This window comes from Dipodomys merriami, unplaced genomic scaffold (genome assembly GCF_024711535.1).
Source record: "Dipodomys merriami isolate MVZ:Mamm:240054 unplaced genomic scaffold, mDipMer1.0.p SCAF_3, whole genome shotgun sequence".
NCBI classification, from domain to species: Eukaryota; Metazoa; Chordata; class Mammalia; order Rodentia; family Heteromyidae; genus Dipodomys; species Dipodomys merriami.
The window spans coordinates 109688082-109713033 of NW_027204492.1; the positions used below are offsets into that span (position 1 = coordinate 109688082).

Sequence of the window (24952 nt, forward strand, 5' to 3'; positions counted from 1 at the left end):
TCTTTCTTTTTTTTTTTTTGCTAGAGGCTTACCTCATCTGCATCCTCAGTTCTTATCACCCCCTCCCCATCTTCTTGTTGCAATTTTTTTAAATTTTATTTTATTTTATTTGTGAACATACTGTACAGAGGGGTTACAATTGCATGGGCAGGATAATGCGTACATTTCTTACCAAGCACTGCAGCCTCCTCCTTTGTTTACCCTTCACATCACTTCCCAGCCTCCCCCCTCCCCCCCAATCCCCATCCTTCTCCTTCCCCCCCCCCCGCACCGACGTTGTAAAGCTCATTTTGGACATGACAACTTGTACTTCTCATTGTTGCAACAGGTCCACCTGTATCCTTAAACAACTGGTTTTTCCCCATCTCCTCAACAAGTTATACTGACATCAAATATAGTGAAAGCAGGGGTGATACTATGGGGGAGGGACATACAAAGCAACAAAGAGATAATCTTATAGATGCATTAGAAACACATGCATGAAAGAAAAAAACATTAAAATACATATCTAAGGGTTCATTTTCCTGACATCACATTATCTGACCTTTTCTGCTTGACTCATACATATACTAGATATTGCAAATAAGGGAAACCATGGGACCTATGTTTCTTTGGGACTGGCTTACTTCACTTAATATAATTTTTTCCAAGTTTTTCCATTTCCTAACAAATGGGGCAATGTCATTCTTTCTGATGGAGGCATAGAATTCCATTGTGTATATATACCACATTTTCTTGATCTATTCATCTACTGAGGGGCATCTGGGTTGGTTCCATATCTTAGCTATGGTAAATAATGCTGCAACAAACATAGTTGTGCTGGTAGCTTTAGTGTGGTCTTGTTTGTAAACATTTGGGTAAATGCCCAAAAGTGGGATTGCTGGGTCATAGGGGAGTTCTATGTGAAGTCTTTTGAGGAACCTCCATACTGCTTTCCAAAGTGGTTGAACAAGTTTACATTCCCACCAATAATGAAGTAAGGTTCCTTTCTGTCCACATCCCCTCCAGCATCTGTTGTTGTTAGAGTTCTTGATTTTTGCCGTTCTAACTGGAGTGAGGTGATATCTCAATGTTGTTTTGATTATTGTTGCAATTTTTTTTAAAGGCCCAGGTGTAATTCTCATTCATCTTTTGGGGGCAGTGTAGAGTTCCATGGACCCCTGGCTCTGAGTTTTGCCTAGAATTACCTTCAAAGAAATTACCTGTCTTGGAAAAGATGGATTCTTTCTTACCTGAGAACACATGATGACTTAAGTTAGGTAAAACAAGAGAAATTGACGTCAGTCAAAGGAACAAGGACAATGCAATGAAACATCTATGAACCCTATCTGCTGATAAACATAGGAGGCCCCTGGCTAGAACTGATCCAGCATAGTCGATGCATGGATAGTTTACATTATCCCTTCCTTTCTAAGGTGTGCCCTGTCTGCCTCCACAAAAGGCCCATCTCCCAACATACGCACTCCTCTGCCACTTCCTTTAGCCACATTCACACGTGTGTGTCAACACGCTTTTCATACACACACACACACACACACATACACACATCTGTTCATGCATTACTTCCCATCCTCCCTTCCTGCCTCCCCCCTTCTCCTCTGTCCCCTTTCCCTTCCCCCCATGCCTGCTCCCCAAGAATGCCACATCCCATGAATCTGCTGCATGCCAAATCTGATACAACATGAAAAGATTTGTTTTCTTTGCCCAGTAATCTGGGAAAATATGATGACTTATAATTGTCTCTGTGTGTGTGTGTGTGTGTAAATATGATGACTTATAATTGTCTCTGTGTGTGTGTGTGTGTGTAAATATGATGACTTATAATTGTCTGTGTGTGTGTGTGTGTGTGTGTGTGTGTGTGTGTGTGTGTGTGTGTGTGTGTGTGTGTGTGTGTGTGTGTGTGTGTGTGTGTGTGTGTGTGTGTGTGTGTGTGTGTGTGGTTTGAGGCAAGGTCACTGGCTAACAGTTCCCACTAGAGGAGACTCACGTGAAATTGGTTTTATAGAAGATTTCATACCATCAAGGAGTGAGTGAAGATGTCTGTGGATGGGAGACATTGTGGGGATCTAGGAAGAGCAAGGCCATAGAGTGTTGCCAGATTTGTGAATAAGAAATTATTCTGGTCCTGCAGTAAAGAGATGTTAATTGGCAGAGTTTCAGTGGTAATTTCATTAGGTAAACACACATCTGTCCCTAGTCTAATTTACATAAAGACAGAGAAGGGAGAAAGGAATAGGGAAGAGTCAGTAGAATGCTGGAAGGAGCTGACAAGGAGCCAAGAGGAAAGATTAATGGAAGAAATGTACTCTTTACCTAACTTATATAACTGTAACCCCTCTGTAGATCACCTTTACAATAACAATTTTTTTTACAATAACAATTTAAAAAGAAAATCAAAATAAAAAACACTTCAGTGCGGGGCCTATATGCAATGGGAGGAGGTTCCTTTTAGTGGGGAGGGAGATGCAATTTTTTGTTTTGTTTTGTTTGTTTTTAGGTACCAAATTTCTTTATTTGAAGGAATGGTACAAATTAAAAGAACTTAGGATGTTCTGGTACAACTTATAGAAAAGGTAATGATAACCCCAAACATGCATGCACTGCCCTGGTGACCAGAAGTCACGTGTGGCTTTGGGGGCAATTTTTTTAACTCAAGGCTTCAAACTTACTAGGCAGGCACTCTACCTCCTGAACCAATTCTCCAGCACTTTTTAAAAAAATGCACTGGGTTTTTTTTGTTGTTGTTGTTGGTGGTCATGGGGCTTGAACTCTGGGCCTGAATGCTGTCCCTCAGCAATTTCAGCTCAAGGCAAGCCATCTATCACTTGAGCCATAGTGCCACTTCTGGTTTTCTGAGTGGTTTATTGGAGATAAGAATCTCATGGCCTTTCCTGCCCCGGCTGGCTTTGAACCTCGATCCTCAGATCTTATTCTCTTTAAGTAGCTAGGATTACAGGTGTGAGCTACCAGCGCCCAGCTGCACTGGTTATTTTTGAGATAAGGTTTCACTTTTTTGCCCTGGCTATCCTGGACCACAATCTTCCTATTTACATTTCCTACCATAGCTGTGATGACAGGCATATACCACCACGCCCAACTGCTGGCTAAGATGGGGGTGGAGGATCTCAGAAACATTTTGCCCTGGCTAGCCTCAAATCACAATCCTCCCATTCTCTGTCTCCTCAGTAACTAGGATTACAGGCATGTGTCTCAGTGCCTGCCTAGCTTGCTTTTTTATAATAAAGTATGTCTGTACTCATATGAACAATACAGAAAAACATTAAGAAGGAAACATACACTCATAGTCATATACATTCATAATCTACTAGTCAGAGATCAACACTTCAAGTTTACTTCTTTTTTTATTTTTCGAGACAGGATCTCGACTGTGTAGCCCAGGCTTTGCTGCAAACTCATGATCCTTCTGCCTCCACCTCCTTATTGCTAGGATTATAGACATGCTACCTTGCCCAATCCAAATTTATTTATTTCCCATCTTTTTATCTTTCTTTAACTATTGTAGCATAGTTGAGATTAAAGCATTAGCTGAAAGTTGATACCTGTTTTCTTCTCCTGACTTTATCATAACATAGTTGCTCAATGTATATACAGGTATTAGTAAAACAGCAAATTGGAATAATACTAAAAAGACTGTATTGATGTTTTGTTGCCAAATGCCACACTGTAGTTCTGTGAGATATAGCCATGGGATAGAGGCAGGGGCTAGGTAAAGGATGTGCAGACTTGTCTATAATTTTTAAAAAGAATCTACAATGACTTCTTCACAATAAAAAGTTTTAACTGAGCCTGGTGCCAGTGGCTCATGCCTGTAATCCTAGCTACTCAGAAGGCTGAAATCGGAGGATCGCAGTTTGAAGCCAACCCAGGCAGGAAAGTCCATGAGACTCTGATCTCCAATAACTATTCAGAAAAGGCCAGAAGTGGTGCTGTGGCTCAAGTGGTAGAGTGCGAGTCTTGAACAAAGTAGCTCACGGACAGCACCCAGGTCCAGAAATCAAACCCTAGGCTTGGCCAAAAAAAAAAAAAGTTTAACTGAAATAAAGAAAAATTCAAAAATAAAGCCCTGTATAATAGCCTAAGATAGAGTGCTAACTTAGGACCATAGTAAGCACAAATAAGGGATTCAAAGTTAAAAAATAGTCAGGACTGGGCATGTACCTTTGCTGCTCCCTTTAGTAATGGCACAGTAGTATGTTTCTGGGGAAGAGATGATACTCCATGGAGCTTTCTTAAAATCACAAGTCTATGATACCCAGAAAAGGTAAGGAGAAGTATTGGCAGCCACATAGATCATGTGCTCCAACCCTCCCCATTCCCATACTTCCTTGATTGTGACATGTGCATGCTCTCCCCTTGCCCTTGACCACCCCCCCCAGCCCCGCCCTTTTGCACTTTGGCTTTCCAAGATGATGCTCTGGCTGAATTTTCCAACCACTGAATCATCCATCCATCTCCTTCCTGCAGGCCATCTTGGGTGACAAGGAAGTCCCTGGCTACCCTGGAACCAGTTCAGAGATGAATACCATTGATTGCATTACTGTTTCCATCACATACAGAGTGACTGTATGAGAGAAAAACAAAATAGCAGCTGATTTGGAAAGATGATTAAAAATAAATAAACTAAGAGAGAGGGAGACTCTCGGTTTCAGCTTATTGCATGTGACAGGGGACAACTGGTTCATGGATGACCTCACAAATGGCCTATCTGACTCAGCATAGAAGGAGACAGAAGCTTAGGACCTGGCTGGCTGCAGTGGACTCTTAGCCTGCATTTTGTTAAAGGTTTCCCCCAGCCACAGTAGATCGGATTTTGAGTCTTCTCTTCACAGTGACTCTGGTTGAATTGCTTGGTTATTCAGCAGATTCAATCTTAATTGCAAATGCAGTTTCAGCGTAGGAGTACCATTGTGCTGGCTGGTTTCAGGCCATTTTTTGCTGAGCGGTGCTTTTCCAGAAGGCTGTTACAAATTTAGAAATGGGGAAATGGTGTTTCATTTGTCGATCAGTTTTGTTTTGCCGACTGAATTTATTTTAGTTTTTTTTTTTAGAGGTGCCAAAAGCTGGCGTCCCTGGAGAGAGAATTGCTCAATTTTTTGGAAAGGTTCTCTAAATTGTCCACAATGCACATAGAAAACAATGTCTGTGGTCCTTCTGTGAGAGGACAGCTTGCCAACATTGTCTCATGTGGTTTAATTTTGATTATTTTTCAGAGGCCCAAGAAACCACCTCCTCCATCCGCTCCTATCATGAAACAAGGGGCAGGTAATGTACTTTGCAGTTCCACCAAATAAAGAATTCATCTTTCTTTTGCCTATATTCAAATTTTCCTTGACAGAGCTCAAGATTCCTGGATTCAGATACCACAGATTGCCAAATTGGGAACTTATGTGGTCTCAGCAGGCAGGTTTTAAATATACTACTGTTTCTCCTTAAAAAAGCAAACAAACAAAAAATTACCAAAATGAATCCTTGAAACAGTGCAAAACTTGAGGCTCCTAATGAGAATGGTCAGGAAGCATTTTTGAAGGAACCGGTTTTGTTTGTTGGAACAAACTGCTCTTAAGGAGAGAAGCTGTCCTTGTCCCGCTTCACCTGCACTAGATTGCAGGCCCGCTTAGGGAGGAGAACAGCTTCCCCCACATTACTGGATTTTCAATGCCTGTCCCCCTTTGGTTATCCCAAATTTGCACTTCCTTCACTTAACCTCCCCCCACCCCATGAAAAGATGTTTTTCTAGCCATAGTGTTCCTCCTGATTCATTTTTAGTCTTGGAAAGAGTTCAGTTTACTTTTTCTATGTAGTTCAGATATTAAGGTGGAATAATCCAGGAAAAATTAACGATATTAGATATTGCATAATTCATTGCACAGTGAATTCCTATAGAGATGACTTGTTGGAAGTGGCGCTTTGGCTCAGTAGTAAAGTGCTAGCCTTGAGCACAAAGAGGCTTAGGGACAGCGCCCAGGCCCTGAGTTCAAGCCCCACAACCGACCAAAAAAAAAAAAAAAACCTATGAGATGACTCATATATTTCCCAATTTAATTTCTATTTTTGTGAGAAGAAATTTCCTCCATGAATAACTAGTTAAGTGGCATTTTAGAAAAGTAACACCTAAGTAGGGGAAGGGGACAAAAGAAGGCGCAAAGAAGTGAATATATCAAAGTATGTAAGTGTACAAAAGTGACATAATGAAACCCATTATTTTATACAATTAATATCCATTAATAAAACTTGTAAAACAAGGAAATGGCATTGTGGCTCAAGCGGTAGAGCGCTCTCCTTGAGCTGAAGAGCTGAGGGACAGTGCCCAGGCCCAGAGTTCAAGCCCCACAACCGACAAAAAAAACAAAAACTTGTAAAACAACTTAAAGAGAAAAAGAGCAGAAATAATTTTAGCTTTGCACATCCACAATTATGTTTCTGTAACACTTTAAAGTATGAGAAGTTTTCTAGATTGGTTTGTTCATAAATGTTTTCAAACTTGTTTTGGCCTGCCAGTTTTGGGAGGGGGGAAGCCCAGTTTGGTCCCCCATTTTTTTTCCAATTCCCTTGGGCATAATTGGGAATTGCAGAGCTTAAGCCCTGAAATCGAGTGTTAATTTCATCTCCTGCTCCGCCCCCATTCCTGTTGGCATTGAACAGTTCCATTTTGCCACCTAGTGGTTCTGGCTATATAAATATTTTATTGTGCTGAGATTAAAGCAGGCTATTTATGTGTTGTTCTCTGAAGATCCCTTTCCCAAGAGGCCTTGACAGCCAGTTGGAGTCCAAGGGGGTGAACCAAACAGTCTAATACTCAGGCAGTCTAGAATACACTAACTAGAATAAGATTATTTAAGATAGACCAATGGTCTATCTTTGTCCCTCGGAATGACAGTGAGTTTGTTCTTTATCATTAGGAGACCACATTGAGGCAAGGTAGGCAAACTCCTACTCTTTTGAAACAATTTTAACAATGTTTGTGATGAATTTCTGCCTGTAAAGCAAGATGACTTGTGTGTGGTAAATAAATACTGCTCATTTATCAGGCTAAAGGATCTTGGAAAAAACTGCTTTATGATAAGGAGGAGATGATAATATTTTCCCCATTACCATCTTTCCTTTACCAAAAGAACCCCAAGTATGTAATTGGTATAAATCAGATGCAGTACAGTATTTAATTTATAGTGAGTCATTAAAAGGACTCAGATGAAATATGTGTTCAGTGGAATAAAAAATAAAAATTCTTATGAGGCACCAGTGGCTCACACCTATAATCCTAGCTACTCAGAAGGCTGAGATCTGAGGATCATGTTTTGACCCCACCCCAAGCAGACCAAACCCAAAAGATTTTTATTTCCAATTAGCGAGCAAAAAAAGCCAGAAATAGGGGCACAACTTAAGTAGCAGAGCACTAGCCATGAGCAGAAAAGACCACGACTTCAAGGCCCTTAGTTCAAAGACCACCCCTCAATTTTTTTGGCACCAAAAAATATTTTGGCATCTGAGACAGTCTAATGGAGCTTTTAGTGCCAAGTACTCATCTTTGAGACTGATCATATGAGATGTTTGTCAAGCACCAAGCAAACCTATAATTTATAGCGTGCTTTGTGCTTTATCTATTTCCAAAGTGATCTTAAAACCTGAGGCTAGTGCACCTATGAGGACCTCAGGTGAGGAAACAGTTGCAGTCTATGTAGGTAAAGATGAAATACCAAGTGATATATTTTGGATAATCTCATACTTGAGAGAAAGGATTGAAGAAGAAACACTGTAACGTATCTGCATATCCCTCAATTTAAAATTCTGTCCCACATCCTATTGCTTGCATTTTAAACCAGTATTCCAACAAATAAAGTATAAGCTTCATGTCCTCGAGGCCTTAGAAGAAGTCACTGGTCGAAGGAGTTCCAAGCCTGGCCACACTCCAAACAAGGGCATATAAATATCACCTCTTAATGAGAGGGGTATCCAACAATTCCAGACCTTATTTTATAATGGCTACAAGATGGAATCAAGGTCCTTGTAAATTCCCTTTTTTATTTGTATAACATAATATAATATCCAATGACCCCTTATTTGTAAAAACAAAAATTGTGGTTCTGGGGTTTGAACTCAGAGGTTTTTTTTTGTTTTTTTGTTTGTTTTTGTTTTTTTGTCAGTAGTAGGGCCTAAACTCGGCCTGGACGCTGTCCCCTCAGCTTTTCAGCTCAAGGTTAGCGCTCTACCACTTGAGCCACAGTGCCACTTCTGGCTTTTTCTGCTTATGTGGTGCTGAGGAATCGAACCCAGGGTCTCATGCGTGCAAGGCAAGCACTCTACCACTGAGCCACCTTCCCAGCCCTGAACTCAAGAGTTTTGTGCTTACAATGAAGGTATTCTACCCCTGAGCCATGCTAGCAGCTCTTTTTTGTATTGCTTTTTGAGAAAGGGTCTCACTTCCTGCCTAGGTGCATACCTGGACCACAATCCTTCTGTTTTTTAGGCTTTTTAAAAAATTTTCTGCTCTAGCTGATATGAAAAGTTGTGCACCACCATGCCCATTCTTCCACTGAGACATAATTCACAGACTTGTTTGCCTGGGCTGGCCTGAAAACCATGATCTTTCCAATCTCAACCTCCCACATTGCTGGTATGATAAGTGTGAGCCATCATATCTAGCTATTGGTTGAGAAAGGGTCTCGTTGGTTGTACTCAAACCACAGTTATCTAAATTTTAGTCTTCCAAGTAATTAGGATGACAGATATGAGTCACAGTGTCCAGCTTATTTGTATCTTTTGATGAGTAACTTATTTATTTCGACACATTTCCCATCCACACTCAGTCATGTCTTATAAATATTTTTATCCCTCAGGAAGCCAGCTCTAAAATATCAGAAAATATTAGTGATGTTCTTTGGAATTAAGGCTGGATAGGCAAACAAATTTAGTGACATAGACTGAAAATGACTTCTGTTGTATTTCTGAGCAACACATATTAGCCTTTCTAAGCAACATGTATTAGCCTAGTAACACTAGTATACATACATCATAGGGAACAAAACATCCAACACTTTCACAATACCTCATAAATGTTTAAATACTAGTATGTCTAATACATGAATATGTTGGAAATGAACTATACAAATTGGGATGAAGGGGAGTTGGGTGGGTAAAAACTGGGAGAAAATGACACTGTTCATAAAGAAATGTACTCATTACCTGACGTAGATAACTATAGCCCCTCTGTATATCACCTTTACAATAAGAAATTAAAAAGTTAAAAAAATGCAAATAGCATGCACACACACACACACACACACACACATATGAATACATGAATAAAGAAAGTATCTTTGGGGGCTGGGAAGGTAGCTCAGTGGTAGAGCGCTTGCCTTGCATGCATGAGGCCCTGGGTTCGATTCCTCAGTACCACATAAGCAGAAAAATAAAAAGCCGGAAGTGGCGCCGTGGCTTAAGTGGTAGAATGCTAGCCTTGAACTGAAGAGCCGAGGGACAGCACCCAGGCCCAGAGTTCAGGCCCCACAACTGGACCCAAAAAATAAGAAAGTATCTTCTGATCTGTATTATCCTTCACCTCCTAGGTACCACAGAGAGAAAACATGAAATGAAGAAGATACCTCCTGAAAGGCCAGAAACCCTTCCAAACAGAACAGAAGAGAAAGGTATCAATTCAATTCTTTGTTGGCACTTCTAGAATAACAAGACATGAGACTGCTGCATGGCATTAGTCCAGATTCCACAGAATGTGCTTTTGCTTTGGAATATGGTGATATTGTAGGTTTGTTTAGATTATTTCTAAACAGCTTGTTCTGAAGGAACTAGAGGAAGGTTATGTGACACTATTTAGGGACATAGTCTCTCATCAAATGAAAACCAGTTAGCCCAATCTCAACACAGTAAGGTTCTTCAGCAACATCCCTGCCATCACCACTTTGCCACACACCCTGATGTTGGTGAATTATAAGTTCTTTGAGGGCCCAAAGTATTTAACAGTCTCCTCCCAAGTCCCTCCCCCTGATCTCAGTGCCCTCGGTGCTCATTGAATGCTAATAGATGGACTTGGCTTAGCAAACATCCTATCCAGACAGATGAAAACCCTCTCCCTCAACCACTGCTGGGACATGTGTTATATGCCCATATCTTTGAGGAGAGGGAGGATGGCATGAAAATACTGAGGAAAAGCAACCCAGTACTTGGGAGTTTCCTGAAAGTGGTCAGAAATGTCATTGGCAGTGAAGTGGTTTAAATCTCACATAGTCAGGTTTACAAATGTGCTTGATTCCCACCATTCTGAGCGTCTCTCCTAGAGAAATCTGCATGCTATGGAAGGACTCATTTTATTAGGTGCCCAAGATTTGATTGATCACACATTTTATGGGGAAAGTGCTATGTTATTATTATAAACAGGAGGCCAAGCAAATTCCATTTTAAAAAGCAGTTATTTTGAAGTCACAAGAGAAATACTGAAATAATGAATATAATTATTTAGAGATACTCCTCAGTGGCCTCATGAAATTTTATGGTGAAGTTTAATATTTCATAACAGCCTGCTAAAAGTTTTACCAACATTGCAAGCTATTAAGAACCTTTACCTATTACCTTTGCAGTGTGGTGAAGGCCAAGTTGTGAAGTTGTGAAGGCTGAATCTGTGTCACTGAGCAGAAAAAACTTAGCAATGGAATGTATGCTTACCAATTACTTTTTGATAAAAGCGTGCATTCTGAAATAACCAAACACAATCACCTGACCTCATGGAGGATACGTGACTAGTGTCTCAGTACTAGGTACTAGCCAGGCTCTGTGATGTGCATGCTTCCTACACTAGTCCATGCTGACTAACCTCGAGGATGACATGTGAACAGCCACACTCCTTGGCTGGCCAAGTGGCTATGTAACTCCTGCTTCTTCCTCACCACTCCCCTCCCATGAGTCTCTGTTTTCTCTAGGATAATAGGCCAGGGAGGCAGAAGCCCTAACCCATTTCTGGTCAAAAATAGAAAGAAGTCAGAAAAACCAGTACTGCCCAGAGACTTGTCCCTGGGAGGTCAGCTCCAGCTCCAGCTCCCTCTCCCATTCATCCAGCAAGTTGCCAGAGTTCCTGTCCTTGTAAGAGAAGTCACCTCTGCATTTCAGCTGAGCTCTAGATATCATCCTTAAAGAAAATGTGTTCCTAGCATTCCTGGTTAGAGTGCATTTTCCCACAGAAGCATCAGAAGGAAAAACGCAAGGATACTTGATAGAGTTCTTAAAATTTTTGCTAATTGATGTAGGGCCCCAAATGACTGTAAAAGCTGTTCACTCAAGTGAACACAGAGAACCTTACTTGTACTCCAATGGGCAACTCTGCGAACCCATCTTTAGTAAGAAGATTGTGGATGTGTGCTTCTTTTGTTTGTACCACATGTGGGATGAGGTGAGTTGAGAACAGAAAACTTGATGCCATCACTTAGCACAGCCCAGCTTAGCCACCAGATCTCAATAGCTCTGACTCCAAAAAGCTTTGGAAACCAAATATGCCAGAAGTCCCAAGTTCAAACTGTGCACAATCCCCCTTTCATTGGCTCATACCCTTTTCAGAGGATAACATTAGAAGAACCAGGCCTATTCCCTTTCCATACCCAGCAGCGGTTCTTGTGGGCCATTTATCAAACCCATCAACCATCTGCTAAGCATCTGCCATGCACCAGCACTGTATAGGCTCTTTAGGAAATGAGCAGACATGGCTCCTGCTGTTGGAGGCCAGCAGCCTGGGTCTGTGCTGAGCATAAATACCCCCAGAAGGCCGATGTATTTAGGGTTGCTCTCCAGTGCTCTGAGAAGGAGAGAAAATGACAATGTCACTTTTCAGCCAGGCTTTGAAAGGAGAGTAGAAGCTGGTGGGCGTGGGGAAGGGGGCGTTACAAGGGACAAAATGTCACTCCAGACAGACGACTCAGCCTAAGCAAAAGCATGGGAAGGAGAGTATAATTGCTGCTCTTTACCAACCTCACCTTTAGAAATGGCATCAGTAATTTATTTAAAAGCAGGAGCATTCACCATTTGCATCTAAGTATTGTCACTTATACTGCCTCTCTGTTTTCTTGATGTTTTGTCAATGACTTAAAGAAAGACCAGAGAGAGAGCCAAAACTGGATTTGCAGAAGCCCTCGGTTCCTGCCATCCCACCAAAAAAACCTCGACCACCTAAGAGCAATTCTCTTAGCAGACCTAGTGCGCTGCCTCCGAAAAGGCCGGAGCGACCAGTGGGTCCGCTGACCCACACCAGGTAGTGCTTCATTCTTATTGGAAGTGGGGTCAGGCATGTGGCAGACCCCGGACATATGGGACCTGGGTTTGAGGGCTGTAGACTTTGAAAGGGAGGGAAGGAGAGGGAGGAGAGTGGGGATCAACTTCCCTTTTCTACTCTCTAGCAAAATAATCTGATGATGCCAGCTGTTGCTGTCTGGGGTAGGAAGGGAGGCAAGGTCAGGAGCTAACAGTCTGGTTTTCAGCATCAGTACAGGAAGATTGAGAAGCCAGCATCTAGGCCCTGTTCATACACAGGACATTTCCCTGGGCTTGGTTAGAGCAAGGGCAGCAGCCCTCTAGAAAGCCTCTAGATGACCTACTGGTCTTAGGTATCCATGGGTATGCACAGTTCACTTGCAGATGTGCACCCTGACCCTCTCTCTGTGGGTGTTTGGCCTTTTGGTATCTAGCCTGTCCTGGAACCCTGGAGCTGACATGGAAGAGATTTTCTTAGTGTCTCTGTGCTCTAAGACCCCTAAAATCTAGGGACATGACTTTTTCAGGCATGCATTTGACATGTAGCTAGCAAAATGAAAACTGGATACATGTTTTAGGAAAGTGAAATCAGAGTTAATAGTATGAGATTGACATGGGATAGATACCCACCGAAGAGCAAGAAACTGTTGCGTTCTCTCTAAAAAGTTTATTGCTGGAACTTTCTGTCATTGCACATATACCCTGTACATGATGATATGACCCACTAGAGCAAAACAGTGACACCCCCCCCCAAGAGGTCTTTATGTGTACCTGTTAACACATTGCATTCTTGTTCTTACAAGTGAACTGTGTAGTGAGAATTGGGCGGGGCTTTTGAACTCCCATGTTCAGGTCAGGCAGACCTCCAGGTTCGAAACTCATCTCACTTCAGAGGACTGCGAGTCTTGGCAAAGTTCCTGTCCCTATCACCTCACTTTCTCTACCTGTCCTAAGCATAGATTCCCATGCCTGTAAATCAATGACATTGTCTTTTTATTGCTGCCTATCACACTGTGTACACTGCAATAAGACAAGAAGAGTGTTTACTTAATATTTTTAAACCTTGGTATAGTAATGTGCCATTTACCTTCATAGCCATTTTCAGTGCACTATCTAAATGGTATTGAGCACATTCATACTGCTGTGTGACTGTTGTCAGGACTCTTTTCCCCTTTGAAAACTGCATCTCGGTACCCATTATACAGTAGCTCTCTATTTCCCCCTCCCCATAGCCCTTTGTGTCTATGAATATGACCTCCAGATCCCTCAACAGAAGTGGAACCACATAGTGTTTGTCTTTTTTTTTTAATGACTGTCTTATTTCACCTAGTGTGACATCCTCTGTTCATCTTGTGTTGTAACATGGCTCATTTACTTCTTTTAAAAATGCTTTGTCTTTTTTATTAACATATTAGCTATACAACGGTGGGGGGGAGAACTCATTGTAAAATTTCCATGCATGAATACAATCAATTTTCCCCTTATATCATTCCCCCTGCTCTTCAGTCTCCCTTCTAATATAATTTCAAGAGGTTCCTCTGTTTTGTTTTTGTATTTGATTACAAACTATTTCAACAATATCCATTTCTTCCACCCTTATTAGCCCAAAACACTCTCATTAGTACAATGAGTACCTCCTAAGAGAGCCTGTTTCTCTTACTCCTCCCCGACCCCTTGCTGATCAGCAGCTTTCACTGAGGTTCTTTTATGGTGTTTTTATATATAGTTGGTGTGTATCTCAAAATTATTCACTTATCTTTCTTTTTTGCTTCTTGCTTTCCTTTTTTCTCCTACATAATTCCTTAGGTAGACTCATGTTCTATAGCCATATATGATTATGTATACATATATGTATGTATGTCCATGAATATGCATGTCTTTTAAGTCTATGTTTCACAAATGAGTGAAAAACCTCACAATATCGTATTTCTATGATCATTTACTTTTAACATTAGCCCACCACTCCCAGTTGCCCAAATATGGAAGCAGTTCAAGATGTAGATGATTGAGAGACCTATGATTGTCATCCCAGCCAGAATAGGGAACACCCCCATGCCTGCATGTGAAATGCCTGCTGCCCAAGTACAGAATGACGGGTGAATCAGGTGCTGCTCACATGGGCTCACACATCCTTGACATGAGCACAAAGTCCCCAGGGACTACACCCATTTCAATGAACACAGTAAGTTCCCAAAACATTACTGTTGCCCTTTGTATTATTGATCCAAGGGAAAGAGAAGTGGAATTCTCACCGCTTCCTCCTCTCCTAGAGTTGCTCTCAGCCCTCTTGTTGTAGGGTGGAGTCAGCTTTGCAGGCCAGGGGAAGCACCTCCGCAGCTTCCCTTGGAGCCCACACAGGTTCCATTTGCCTCCTGCATCTGCTGAGCTCTTCTCAGTTTACACTTGTCAAATCCATGTGTCAGAAGGGTGGGCAGCCAAGGGGGGTACACACTGGGACTCTGTACAAACACCAATAGAAAATACAACTTCTTTTATCTTTTGATTATTATTATTGATTATTTGTAAGTAGCTGTACAGAGGGTTTTCAATTCAACATAGCAATTTATGAGTACCATGTATTTTGATGTGTCACCTCTTTTTTTCATTGTTTCTACACACACACACTCAATACTCACATCCCCTCAAGTTACTGGCTCATTTGCACATATGGACATGTTATCCATCCCTGTCATCTGAGCAGTCTGGGAAAAGGTGGCCAGCTCCCAGCCACTCACCTGGTGGCTGCCCAGTCCCAAAGGCATTCATTTGTAAAAGGGGAGGGGAGAGAAGAAAGATTCATTTGTAAAAGGGGAGGGGAGAGAAGAAAGACTCAGGACTCCCGCAGTCTTACCTTGCAATTACTCAGTAGGTTGCTAATTCCCAGGCAGGCCTGGGAATTTGCATGTCTAATAAGCTCCTGGGTGCTGCTGCTGCTGGAGCCCACACTTTTGAGAACCACTGTGGTTGTAGATTCTCTCAAGTTAGTGATTGTGTTTACCTCTCCTTTTATGAGTACTTCTCATACCCTTGTATTCCCAAGCATGTCTTCCTCTTAGATTGTCTTCCTCTAGAAATTTCTCTTACCTCTCAGGATTGCTCTCTTCCAGATGCCAGATACCCACACACCCTCGGACTCTTTCACCAGATTTAAAGCAGATCAAGAATGTGTTTTGTCATCTCCACATGCCTTACAGTGTTGAGCATATGGTAGTGGCTCATTTAACTAACACTTGTTGGATACCATGGTTCATTTCAAGGGGGAAAGTGCCTGTGCTTATATTTTGTTCCACTTTGCCTCTCTGTCTGTCTCCCTTCCCAGCCCCCGTGCAAGCTCTTTAGCATATGTGTCTGACATTCTAAGTGGCCTAGAGTGCCATAGATTTCAACCTACAAAACATTTTGAAGATCAAAGAAAAGCATAGTACAGACATTGTGTGTGTGTGTGTGTGTGTGTGTGTGTGTGTGTGTGTGTGTGTGTGTGTAGCTAAGCAGTTACATTGGACAATCAGGGTATATATTGGTTTGTGAACATAATTTACTCTGCCAAATTAGTTGAAGTAGGAATATTAACTGAATTTAAACAGTTCCATGTCAGTGTTTCTCTGAAGAAAGGGTATTATGAGCTGTGAGAACCCTGATCTTCACCAGCATTTACCTGACCAGATGGATGGATGGATGGGTGGCCAGCCAGCCAGAGGATGGAACAAAAGGACACACAGTAATTGTTGGCAGCTCTTCTTGGGAACTAGGCATTGCAGCTCCAGCTGCTATGTCTGGGCTCATGCTTCTCCTCAGCAGCCAGAAAGCTTGCTGCCACATAATGATTTCTAAAGAGCCCAATTTCTTCTTTTCCAACAGAAACTAGAATCTTGGAGAACTAGAAAATGTGTAAGTTTAGGAAGAAGGATAGTCTTTTTAAAGATATGTTCACTTAATATTAAGAGCCAGATGTCTTAGTAAGGGTGGAGCTCAGGTATTCTCATTGAGATTTTTTTTCTCATTTTGTGTGTGTGTGTGTTTGCGCGCATGCGTGCATGTACGCATGCATGCACGGGGTAGGGGGGATCTTGGGGCTTAAACTCAAGGGCTAGGCACTTACCCTTGAGGTTTTTTGCTCGACTACCATGCTACCACTTGGGCCATAGGTCTGGCTTATTGGATTGTTATCTGGAGATGAGAGTTTCATGGGCTTTCTTGCCTGGGAACTTATACTAAAAAATTATGAAAAGCTAATAATGATAGGAGATTACATAGAGATAGCTCAGTTATAATTTCACAGCTGGTAAAGGTGACCTTTCCTACCTTGTCCAGTCTACCATATAAATAAGATGATGAGGGTTCTAAGATCATTCTGTCTACACTGTTTTTACACATAATTGGAGGTCCAAGATATAAAACTTTTTATATTTAATTTTTTTGTCTTTTTCTTTTTTGGTACTGGGGATCGAACCCAGGACGTTGCACTTGCTAGGCAAGCGCTTTGCCACTGAGCTACATCCCAGCCTACTTTTTTATATTTAAAATCGTAAGGATAGATTTCAAATAACTGCCTATACCTGCATCTTTTTGAATGGCTATGTATAGGTACATACATGATATATGACACTGTGTATCTAATAATGTATATTATTGACTTAAAAAAGTGATTCCAAAACTGAGTACCAGGAAACATGCCAGTCGTTCTAGCTACTCAGGAGCCAGAGATCTGGAGGATCACAGTTTGAAGCCAGCCCAGGCAGAAAAGACCATGAATCTATAAGAACATATCCATCAAAAAGCAGAGCTAAAAGCATGGCTCATGTGGTAGAGCACCAGCCAAGCAAGCAAGCCAACTGAGTTAGAGGCCCTAAGTTCAAACCCAAGTACTATAAAAAGTTGCTTCAGAAATCTCTGTGAGAAGTTCTTTTTTTTTTCTTTTTTTTTTTTTCTGTGAGAAGTTCTAAGGAAGGAAGGGTACACAAGGAAAAAGAGAAAGAAAAGCTTAAGGAAATGGTAGAGAGAAGCAGGTTAACATCAACTCTAAAAATTGCAGGCAGTGAAAGATGGCAAGCTAGAAACCTAAAGAGCAGAAGTCTCAAGGAAGGGGGAATATAGACCTCTTCAGTCCAGCACACCAGGACTGAAGCATAGGCAGCATCCCGTAGAAGCACCAGCATACTCATTATTTGGAGGAGATTGGGAATTGAGAGGGCACAGTTAATTAATTTCTGGAGCAGAGGACTCCCAGAGACGACAGGGAAAAGCACCTTGTCATACTGTATGTCTTTTCTTTTGTCGATTGTGGGGCTTGTACTCTGGGTCTGGGCACTGTCCCTGAGCTCTTCGGCTCAAGGCAAGCTCTCTACCACTTGAGCCACAGTGCCACTTCTGGATTTCTGGGGGTTCATTGGAGATCAGAGTCTCACAGACTTTCCTGCCCAGCTGGCTTTGAACTGTGATCCTCAGATCTCAGCCTCCTGAGTAGTTAGGATTATAGGCGTGAGCCAACAGTGCCTGGCATCACCTTGTCATATTGTAAGCATGTCTGCATTACTTCCTGACCTTATTTCATTTGTATATAAAAACTCTTTTCACTGACATGTAAAATGAATTTTACTTGCTACAGCAGCAGGATTTAGCCCTGGCTGAATCACATTGATTTTCCTGCCACTGATGGCCACAGTGATACACTGAAACACTGGGAAGTATTAACTCTTCACACATGCATAGTGCCATTTGATTTCCATCATACTTTTTCCATGGACTGTTGCTTTCAATGTTCTCCTTCCAAGTGGCACCCTTCAAGTAATTCGAGTTGAATGATGAATAGTTTTCTCTCCTCTAGACATTGTCTAGGAGCTCAGCCTAGCATCTTTTAAAACCCCTTGAGTCTCTTTGAAATGTTAGACTGGCAGATTACAGATGAGGGTGTGTGTGTGTGTGTGTGTGTGTGTGTGTGTGTGTGTGTGTGTGTGTGTGTGTGTGTGTGTGTGTGTGTGTGTGTGTGTGTGTGTGTGTGTGTGTGTGTGTGTGTGTGTGTGTGTGTGTGTGTGTGTGTGTGTGTGTGTGTGTGTGTGTGTGTGTGTGTGTGTGTGTGTGTGTTGGTCCTAGAACTTGAACTCAAGGTCTGAGCACTGTCTTTTAGCTTTTATTGTTACCACTTGAGTCACAGCACCCCACTTCTGGCTTTTTTTGTGGTTAATTGGAGTCTTACAGACTCTCCTGCCTGGGCTAGCTTCAAACTAAGATCCTCAGATCTTAGCCTTCTGAGTAGCTAGAATTACAGACATGAACTAGTGGCTGGCATTATCTTTTTGCCTGGGGAGCAAGGTGTGGTTTAGAGGGAGGCCTTCTTCCAAGAATCCCTATAGAGTCTGTGCAAAGAACAGAAATTTGGAGAGGAGTTGAGTGAGCAATGCCCCATCACTTTCTGATGTGTCTTCACCATCTATAAATAGCAGAGCTTGTTTGTCCTCATCTGGACAAGGACATGCAATGCAGGGGGATCGCTGCCAGGAGAACTACTCTGGTTCCTACTTCTTGTGCCCCTGGCCTTGCTGTCGTCCCACACTTAAGTAGGACCACATTTGTCATCAAAGTGCCTGTGATGTGTGGGACATTTTTTGGCTATTAGCTAAGTAGGTAGCACCTCCACAGATGTCAGCAGAGCCTTAAGTCTATGTTTCTGGGAAAGGAGTATGGTGAGGGAGACTCCATCTGATGGAAAGAGAAAAACCATCATTGTTGATGCTCCTGTTTTTCCCTTAACTGATGGAAGATTCCAAGGTCCAGGGTAGCCACAATACAGCACCGCAGGGCAGAGCACAGCTGAAAGAATGACCCTGCATCTGCCATCTTCACAGATGGGCTGAGCCCTCTGCTAGCTGTTAATTTGAGAGAGAGGAAAAAAAATTCTCTTGGAGCATAAAACATGTACATGTGGATGCTCATTTTTGTTATTGCCATCCCAAGTGTGGTGGGAAAAGATTGAATTGGGCATCAAGAGCCTTCCATCTGGTTCCAGCTCTGCTACTCATCAGCTATGTGGTGTTGTGCATATCCATCCTCCATCTAAGCATAGGACCTTTGTCTGTAAGAAAGTGGAGTCTGAAACTAGTAGTCTCTGTCTGGCTTTAGTAATTGAGAGCGGAGGTCTGAGATGTTGGGGCAGCCAGCCAGGAGAGCAGGGGAGGGGTAATCACCTGTGTGGGCCTTACATACGCAGGTACATCTTTGGACTGAGACCTCAGAGTTGGAGGAAGGAGATAGGGTAACTCAGGTGGTTTCTCTACAATCTGACATTTGACATCTGTCATCATCCATATTAGCTGACAGCTCCCTGGTGTTATGAGAGGTGGTGAAAATAGAGGACACCTAGCATGTGCCTCGGGACTCACCTGCACCTGGGCAAAGGGGGCTTCTCTATTTCTTTCCCTTTTCTTCCCAGCTTATCGCCCTCCTCCATACAAATTTTAAGACAGCCAAAGGCCAAACATTTGCACTATAGTAATACATCATTTTTGAGGGAAGTGGGAGGGGGACTGCTAAAAGATTCATCAGATGGACTTAAGAGCCTTGTTCAGTAAGAATTGTTGTGGCTGCTCCTTTTCCCTTTACCCCCACTTACTTCTAGAAGGTTTGTGGGTTCTCTGTGTCTTTTTGTTGCTGTTATTAGTGCCACCGCAGATTTGTTTGCTCTCTTGCCTTGGCATTCTGTGCATTACAACAGCCTTGCCATGCCACATGTCTTGGCTTAACTGTCCCAACTTGGGCTAAATTGGGCCATGCTACTGGCTAAGTTCATGTTCTCAAGGGATATACCCTGCCTGCCTGCTGTGTCTCAGGTCTAAGTGGGAAGTGCAGGCCCCATTAGATGCAAAATTTTCTGTTTATTATTAGCACTTCTTCACTCAGAAGCAAAAGCGATTTACTGAGCTGGCAGTGAGTTGGAGTGACCCAGGCTGCCTGGCATGTATGATGACTCACTGTCCCCATGGGCAGATCCTCAGCTTGGTAGACCAGGAGGCTGAATAATAAAGCAGCCTAGACAAGTGCTCAAGAGCTTAGGCTCTGTAATTCGAAGCAGTAGGTTCAAATCCGCCACTGTTTTTGTGACCATGTATTGACAAATAACCAAACCCTACTGATCCTCAGGTCCATTCTTTATGTAAGGAAAATCAGGCATCACAGGTGTGTCTCCTCAGGAAGCAGACATCCATGCCACAAAGAGAAGAAAGCAGGATTGGCAGAGGGAGGAATCAAGTTACGATGCTATCTCCTCATGGGGTTTAGTCAGCCCTGGAGAAGGGAGTGCCTCAGTCTGTTCCTGAAGGGCACCAACAGCCGGATTCTGCCCAGGACAGCATTGTTTTTATTATTATTATTATTATTATTATTATTATTATTATTATTATTATTATTATTTCTTCTTCTTTTTCTTCCTCCTCCTCCTCCTCTTCCACCTCCTCCTCTTCCACTACTACTACTACTTCTTCTTCTTCTTCTTCTTCTTCTTCTTCTTCTTCTTCTTCTTCTTCTTCTTCTCCTTCTCCTTCTCCTTCTCCTCCTCCTCCTTCTTCTCCTCCTCCTCCTCCTCCCTCCTCCTCCTCCTCCTCCCTCCTCCTCCTCCTCCTCCTCCTCCTCCTCCTCCTCCTCCTCCTCCTCCTCCTCCTCCTCCTTCTTTCTTCGTTCTTCCTTCTTCTTCACCAGTCCTAGGGCTTGAACTCTGGGCCTGGGCATTGTCCCTGAGCTTCTTTTGCTCAAGGCTAGCACTCTACCACTTGAGCTACAGCACCACTTCTGACTTTTTGAGTAGTTTATTGGAGATAAGAATCTCAAGGACTTTCCTGCCCAGGCTGGCTTCAAACCATGATCCTCAGATTTCAGCTTCCAGATTAGCTAGGATGATAGGCATGAAAGACCAGCACCTGGCTATGCTGTGATTCTTTTCATGGGATTTCAGGTTCTACTTCTCTCTCCTCGGGGCCTTGGAATGCTTCATCCCTTCTGTTAACTTAGCTTCCTTGTGCAATAAAGCAAGGAGACTCTTCATTTCTAATTGCCTGTTCAAGCCACATATTTTAGTGTCTAATTAGAACTGTCAAGAAAAAAATACACAAAAAATAGCATCATGTTGCTTTCAAAATTAAAAAAAAATGAGCCAAAGCAACCTTGTTCTGATGTCTTTGGATAGATCATGCTGTGGATTGCTGGCCTTCTGTGTTTTTCTTTTATTTAATAGCTATGAACATAGAAACTTACGCTACAGAAACACTTTCAGTAGCTGGTAAATGACAGAGGATGGGCTTTTTCCTTTTTTTTTTTTCTTAGAATTCAGTAGCGCCCTTTTTACCAAAATGGGACCCTTGTGTGGGGCAGACAGAGGGAGAAAGGAGATCATTGAGGGCTGCTTTCTCACTGGGTGTCAACCACTCCAGAAACATGCTTCAGTGAATCTCATAAGTTCTGGTATCTTTCAGAACTGAAATTCATCTGCATTGTTGTAAAGAGGCTATAAATACAGTGAAAGGCATTTACAAATAGTCATTGTAAAATGCTTACACACCCACAGTCTGAACACTGTCAAAACACCAGCTGCAGCTTCCCTACTTGGAAGGATTGGAACTTTTTTTAAACTACACCTACTGTGTTTTCAAAATAGGCATGTTTCTGGCCCTAGACAGAAGAGCGTTTCAATCGAAGCCCATGCTTGACTCCTGGCATGAGGGATCAGAGTTCAGTTAGATGAACAGGATCCCAGTCTCCTTCTTGTCAAAATGTAACTGGAGCTTTAGAATCTGGAGAGGAACCACTTGGGGATGATAGAGCCGAGCCTTGTTTCTTTAGGATGGTCCTTCATTTTTTAGGGTGTTAAACCAATCTATACAAAACCTTCAAGTGAATGACAGAGATAGAAGCCCCTCAGCAAAGTTTACTACAAGTTACATCAAATGTCAATTGAGGGATAGCCATGTCAATGATTGCTTAGGATTTTGCTAAGATAGTAGTCTTTCCTTTTTATCCAGTGCTATGAGAACAGAGCTATCCAAATTGGGGATATAACCTCTAGTAGCTACAGGGTGTTTGTAGTTTTGTTTTTAATTTGCATGATATTCTTTATAATTGTAATTTTTGTAAAGATAAAATGTCCTTATAGCAACAATTTTCTATGGGTAGCCACCGTGATGGAACACATTTAGTGTCTCAAACATGGATGTTACATTTGTTTGCTCAGGCTACCATAGCGTACCATAAACTAGGTGGCTTAAACAACAGAAATTTAGGCAAGTGTGATGTCTCACGTCTGTGGTGTCTCATGTCTGTAGTATTTCAGCTATTCAGGAGGCAAAGCTCTGAAGGATCAAGGCCTAAGGCTGGCCCAAGGCAAAAAACCCAAAACACCTATGAGGCCCTCTGTGAAAAACAACTAAAGCAAAGCAAAAAACAAAACAAAACAAAAACAAACCCAAAACACAATGAAAACAACAGAAATTTATTTTCTCACAGTTGTGCAAGCTAGAAATCTAACATCTTTTTTTCTGTGTGTGTGTGTGTGTGTATGTGTGTGTTTCTAGCCTCTCTGTGTGTCCAAATGCCTCTTCTTTTAAGGACACTAGATTGAATTAGGGCACATTTTTTAACACAAGAGCCTCTTTAAAGGTCCTGTTTTCAGTTATAGTCATATTCTGAGGTCATATGAGGTTCAAATCTCAACATATGAACTTGGAGAGAACATAGCTCGCCTCATGGAAAACATACATGGGGATATTTAAGCATTACTTTTTCATTTAAAAAATATTTCAGTGTTACTCAAGTGGGAGAAATGCTTTGAGAATGAAGATACGTTGAGATCCTAAGCCCTTCGAGGTGGGCCATTGGGAAGTGATCAGATCATATGGGTAGAAGCCTCATGATCAAGACAGAGCCCTTATGTATTAAAAAGACCTTTCAACTTTTCACCATAGCAGGACATAGTGAAAAATGTCCATCTGTGAACCAAGAAACCACCCTCACCAGATAATTGAATCTGTTGGCATCTTGATCTCGAACTTCCCAGCCTCCTGAAATGTGAAGAATAAATTTCTATTGTTAGGGCTGGGCAGGTGGCTCAGTGGTAGAGTGCTTGCCTTGCATACATGAGGCCCTGGGTTCGATTCCTCAGAACCACATAAGCAGAAACAAAAAGCCCAAAGTGATGCTGTGGCTCAAGTGGTAGAGTTGAAGAGCTGAGGGACAGCGCCCAGGCCCAGAGTTCAGGCCCCATGACCAACAAATAAATAAATAAATTCTATTGTTAGTTAGTCATCTAGTTTATATTTTCATTATGTCTACCTGCAAGGACTAAGATAGGAGATTAGAAACAGAATCAACTATCCATAGGTTTGTACTTTGTATAAGGTACAGCCAAATCGTATTTGTCCGGTCATTTAAACATTTCTGGCGTACCTGCATATATAAAGCACTGTACTAGAAGAAAAAGCATGGCAAAATCCTTTTATGCAGAGTAAGTGGAGAAGATCACGAGGTGCGCAGATAAGAATGGAATACTGTGATCAGGGATGGAGTGGAGAGATACACAGCAGGAACCCCAAGGAAGAAAGGTGGATCTCGGAATGATAAAGAGTGAGTCATATTTGCTCAAGTAGAGCAGGAATGGTCAGCATTCCAAGCACTGATGGAGAGATGAAAAATTGAAGGCAAAGGAGATGATGAAATATCTTAGAATTTGCCAATAACTCACAAAACTACCCCAGACTCGACCTTTATCAGAGCCTCCAACATTTTTCTGATGTTGAAATTATGTAATGAGAGTTCTTGAAGACTCTTTAGAGGTAATCCTGCTGAATGAAGTACCTGGTTCTAGAGAAGTAAGCAACCTAACCAAAGCCACACAGATATAGGCAGCCCTCATAACCAAAATTTGATGTGTAAAACCCCACATGGGTATTTCAAACCATTGCTTTAACATACATGTCCAGAGCTGGATCAAAGGATCTGAATATTTTTAATTCCTATATATACTATTCTTAAATTTTCTTTCGTTCTTCTCTGTCATTCCACAAAGGATTTGGGGTAATGCCTATTATGTTAGGTGAGTTAGGCATGAAGAGGGGGAAAAACACTGTATAATCTTATTTATACCTGGAACCTGAAGATCTCAAGCTCCTAGAAGTTGAGAATGGTGGTTACCAGCAACTGATTAAGAACATGCTTAAACAGGGAAGGCTATGAAGTTTCAGTTAAATTAGTTGACTAAGTTCTACTGATCTGTCACACAGCATGGTAATTATAGTAATGTGTTGAGTATTTCAGAACGGTCAAAAGAAATTATTTTAAATGTTCTCACCCAAAGAGATGATAAATATTTCAGATGCTGGACAGGCTAATTAGCCAAATTTTATTAGTCCAAAGCGTATACCATATATTAAAACATCACCTTTTACTTCTCAATACAGATAATTATTGTTTGTCAGCAAAATACTTTTAAATATGAATACAAGTGATACAAAAGAAAAGAGAAATACACATAGTAGAAAAACAAATACATGTAAAAGAGTAAAATAGTTGAGAGTGATGACAAAAGGGAAAGTAGTAAAGCCCAAGATATGATGAACGCAGTAATGCACAATAAAATTTTCTGCTGCCTCTCAAGATAGGCTCACATTTGACTGGAAACTTGTAGCTATCAAATGAAAGGGACACGGCA

At 41.8% G+C, this 24952-nt stretch overlaps 1 protein-coding gene across 7 annotated transcripts in view; it reads left to right on the forward strand.

Moving 5' to 3' along the window:
* Positions 1 to 24952, forward strand: part of Sh3kbp1 (SH3 domain containing kinase binding protein 1) — a 334803-nt gene that overhangs the window by 275278 nt on the left and 34573 nt on the right. For all 7 annotated transcript variants that reach the window (XM_070040761.1, XM_070040765.1, XM_070040763.1 and 4 more), the window contains 3 exons: positions 5232 to 5283; positions 9585 to 9665; positions 12109 to 12268. In XM_070040761.1, coding sequence (XP_069896862.1) covers positions 5232 to 5283; positions 9585 to 9665; positions 12109 to 12268 — 293 coding nt within the window. The remainder of the gene's footprint in view (positions 1 to 5231; positions 5284 to 9584; positions 9666 to 12108; positions 12269 to 24952) is intronic.